The sequence below is a fragment of the Xenopus laevis genome, chromosome 1L, assembly GCF_017654675.1.
Source record: "Xenopus laevis strain J_2021 chromosome 1L, Xenopus_laevis_v10.1, whole genome shotgun sequence".
In the NCBI taxonomy this organism is placed as follows: domain Eukaryota; kingdom Metazoa; phylum Chordata; class Amphibia; order Anura; family Pipidae; genus Xenopus; species Xenopus laevis.
The window spans coordinates 70,991,211-70,995,264 of NC_054371.1; the positions used below are offsets into that span (position 1 = coordinate 70,991,211).

The following is a 4,054-nucleotide window of genomic DNA, read 5'->3' on the forward strand; positions in this document are numbered from 1 at the left end:
TCAGGAAAGTGTATTAATTAAGAAGTCCTAAAAAAATCATGCGGATTTGGTCTGAGTTTTTTTCCGAAAATATTGAGATAAATTCGGACTTTGATTAATAAACCCCTAAATGTGATGTTATTCAACATACCTTTATTATTATTATAGTGCTGGAATGTAACACAGGTTTTAGCAGATGGTGTCTATCAATAACATTATTCCCAGCTGCAGTGGAGCTTACAGCCTAGGGTCCCTGTTTTTTCCTTGTTTATTTCAGCAGCCTTCTCTCACATTTGCCCTGTATTGTTCTAATAATCTTGTACAGGTATTGGACACGTTATCCAGAAACCTGTTATTCAGAGAGCTCCGAATTACAGAACGGCTGTCTCCCATAGACTCTTTTATACAAATAATCCAAATTTTAAAAAATATTTCAGTTTTTCCTGTAATAATAAAACTAGCTTGTACTTGATCCCAACTAAGATACAATAAATCTTTATTGGAAGCAAAACCAACCTATTGGGTTTATTTAATGTTTACAGACGTAAGATATGAAGATCCAAATTACGGAAAGATCTCTTATCCAGAAAACCCCAGGTCCTGAGCATTCTGGATAACAGTTCCCATACCTGACCTCAGCACATACATACACTGCTGCCCTGTTATGTGCAAATAAAATGCCTGTATCTGTCAGAGATTGTCTTTCTCCTTTAAACAGATACAGTCATGGGAAAACATGGTGTGCTTGAACCATCAATTAATAGTGCTCCTGCACTGATTTTATTTACTGTAGGGTGGTTCACCTTCAAGTTCAATTTTAGTATGTTATAGTATGTTATAGAATGGCCACCTCTAAACAACTTACTGACTGGTCTTCATTATTTTTTTAAAATATTTCAGTTATTTGCTTTTCTTTTGACTCTTCCCAGCTTTCAAATGGAGATCACTGGCCCTTTCTAAAAACAGATGCTCTATAAGATTACATTTGTACTATTAATGCTGCTTTTTATTACTCAGGCCCCTGTTCTTTTCATATTCCAGTCTCTTATTCAACTCAATGCATGGTTGCTAGGGTAATTTGGATCCTAGCAACCTGATTTCTGAAATTGCAAACCGCCTGCTAAATAAAAACTAATAACTCCACACTTCAAATTATACAATAAAAACCAACTGCAAATTGCCTTAGAATATTACTACATCTTACTAAAAGTCTACTCAAACAATCCCTTTAAAATCAAGACATCAGGCAAAGTCATTCTCTTATCTTCTCAGGATTAGATAGAGAAATCTTTTCAGAAATTCTTTCTAAAATTATATGGAATTATATTGACCACAACTACACCAAAACATTTTGAAAAAAAGTATTTTATTTCAAGTACAATCTGATCATGTAAATTTGTTAAAGTTACATTTGTTAAAGTCTTGATGGCCCTTCCAGCTGTGTATTTCCTATTTGCTGCTGATACTGAAGGTCTTCCAAACTGTTCTCTGACTGCTCCTCTGTGTCTTCTTATTGTTTCTTCTTTTGCTCCAAATGAAGAGTAAAAACTGGTCCTCATCCTCTGTAGGTTGTACAATTTATAAATAATTACATTTCATTGCATTTAAACAAAACATATTTTTCCAACTCAGCGTAATTTTTATGGAAACTTATAATAGTTATATATATATAATGGTGTGAAGGATCAGCACTCTCCCATTAGTTTAGTGAATGAAGTGTTGTTTTATTGAATACACAACATTAGAGCCGACTTTTTGGTCCCACTTGGGGACCTTTTTCAAGGATGGTGTGTACATACATTTAAAAGCTTAAATACCCACCCCCAATTATTGAATTTGGCGCCCTTATGACGTCATGTGTCCATATACAGAATGCTGCTTCCAAAAAAAGTCCTCTTTCTTTCTTTGTTCCAATGTGTCATAACCTTTTTGGTCCACAAGGTGTCAGTGTTACATTCTCCAGTGAAATCATAATCAACATATTATGGATACTTGTTACATAGTAATCTTTTTGCTAAAAACAGTAACAAAATTAATAACAAAATTATCACCTTGAAACATTTGTAACATGTTACTCACAGATTGCAGGAGTCATTCACATCAAGTATCGTATTGCTATTATGTATATATTTTCCTGTGAAATAAAGGGATATAACTGTATTATGCTTCAAGAACACAATCATTATGTTAAAAAGCAATTTAGTTGGAGCTGTCCATTCAATGCCTTTGGAGTGACACAATCTAGCTCATGTATCCAAAACGCTTCTCGTTTCAATAACATATTGTCAATGTCACCACCTCTTGGTGGTTTTAATATCTGATCGATTGGCATACATTTAAATGCTGAAGGATCGTGCCTAGCCTCCTTCCAGTGTTTCGCCACTGGCTGCTGGGCTATGTCCTGTTTACCTGGCTCAACCTTTCTTTCTGTATTCAACGCTGCCCTAATACTGGCTCTGTGCATATTTACTCTTTCTTTTAACTGTCAAGTGGTTTTTCCACAATAGACTAACCCACATGGGCACTTTATAATGTAAATAACTCCTGTTGAGGTGCACGTTAATCTCTGTTTTATGACATATCTTTTGCCCGTTCTTGGGTGCCTAAATTCTTTCCCCAGAATTAATGTGTTACATATTACGCAACCCGTACACCTGTATACACCTGGGCAGGGGGTTAAAAAATGTTGTGCTTTAGGGAGCATGTATTTCTTTACAGGATCGGATGGACTCAGATGCTCCTTAAGGTTTGTGTTCCTGGCATAACTGAATCTAGGCCTTTTGGGGATTTTAGAGCTCAGACTGTCGTCCCTGGCTACAACTTCCCAATATTTAAGTATGATTTCCTTAGTGTCTTTACTCTGGGGGTTGTATTTACTTATGTAATAAAGATCATTGTTGTTATCCCTCCTTGTCTTTTGTGGTTTATTCTGCAACAATTGCTTGCGTTCAAGTGCTTGGACCGTATTAATTGTATCCGTAATTAATTGTTTAGGGTACCCCCTTTCCAGGAATTTATCTCCCATCTTTTTTAGGTCCTTTAGGCATTGTTCTGGATCACTGTCTATTCTGACCACCCTTATCATTTGGGACTTTGGTAAAGAATTTACGAGGTGCCTGGGGTGATGGCTGCTATAATGCAACAACGTGTTTCTATCTGTTGCTTTGGTATATATGCGAGTTTGTAGTCTCCCTTTGTACTTGTATATTTCAACATCCAAAAAATTGATCTGTTGCAGACTGTAGTTTAACGTTAACCTGACTGCTGTATTTAGGGTATTCAGGCTATTAATATATCCTTCCAGTGTGTCTATTGGGCCCGACCATATAAAAAAGAGGTCATCTATATAGCGTCTATAAAAACTGCCATATTTCTTGAAAAGCTCATGTCCATATATATATTGATCCTCATAAGCACTCATAAATGCGTTAGCATACACAGGAGCTACTTTCGAGCCCATTGCGTTGCCCGTCCGCTGGATGTAAAAGTTGGTCTCGAACTTGAAATAATTCTTTTGAAACACAAATTCAAGTAGCTCAAGTGTGTATTCTATGCATGGACCCTTGTATGTGGGATTTTGTGTTATCAATTTTCGCACTGCTTCGATCCCCATTGTGTGTGGAATGCATGTGTACAAGCTTTGGACGTCCATAGTGACCATTATTAAATTCTCTATAGGCAGATCAATACTCTCTACCATATTTAAAAAATCAGTCGTATCTTTTAGATAACTACTTGTAGAACTTATACAGGGTTGCAACAGAATGTCTAAATATTGTGCAATCTTTTAATTCAATGAGCCTGTTGAAGAAATTATGGGGCGCCCTGGTGGTCTTTTGGGGTGTTTATGAATTTTGGGCAAAGTGTAAATTACGGGCAACACTGGGTATTTGGGTATTAATTAACCCCCCAATTCCCTAGAAAGCCAGCCTTGGGATATTCCCATGTCTATAAGGGCTTTTAATTCACCCTTAAATTTGTCAGTTGGATCAGACGTTAATTTACCATAATTGTCAGTATTGGAGAGCTGTGACATAATCTCCATCCTATAGTAAGAATAGTCCATTATAACCAA

At 36.4% G+C, this 4,054-nt stretch overlaps 1 protein-coding gene across 1 annotated transcript; it reads right to left on the minus strand.

Moving 5' to 3' along the window:
- Window positions 1-1,406: 1,406 nt before the first annotated feature.
- On the minus strand, window positions 1,407-4,054 carry LOC121402972. The gene is made up of 2 exons (XM_041590011.1): window positions 2,059-4,054; window positions 1,407-1,541 (listed from the first exon to the last, which is right to left on the minus strand). Exon 1 carries the CDS (start codon window positions 3,677-3,679, stop codon window positions 2,465-2,467), a length of 1,215 nt encoding a protein of 404 aa, XP_041445945.1. The 5' UTR covers window positions 3,680-4,054; the 3' UTR covers window positions 1,407-1,541; window positions 2,059-2,464.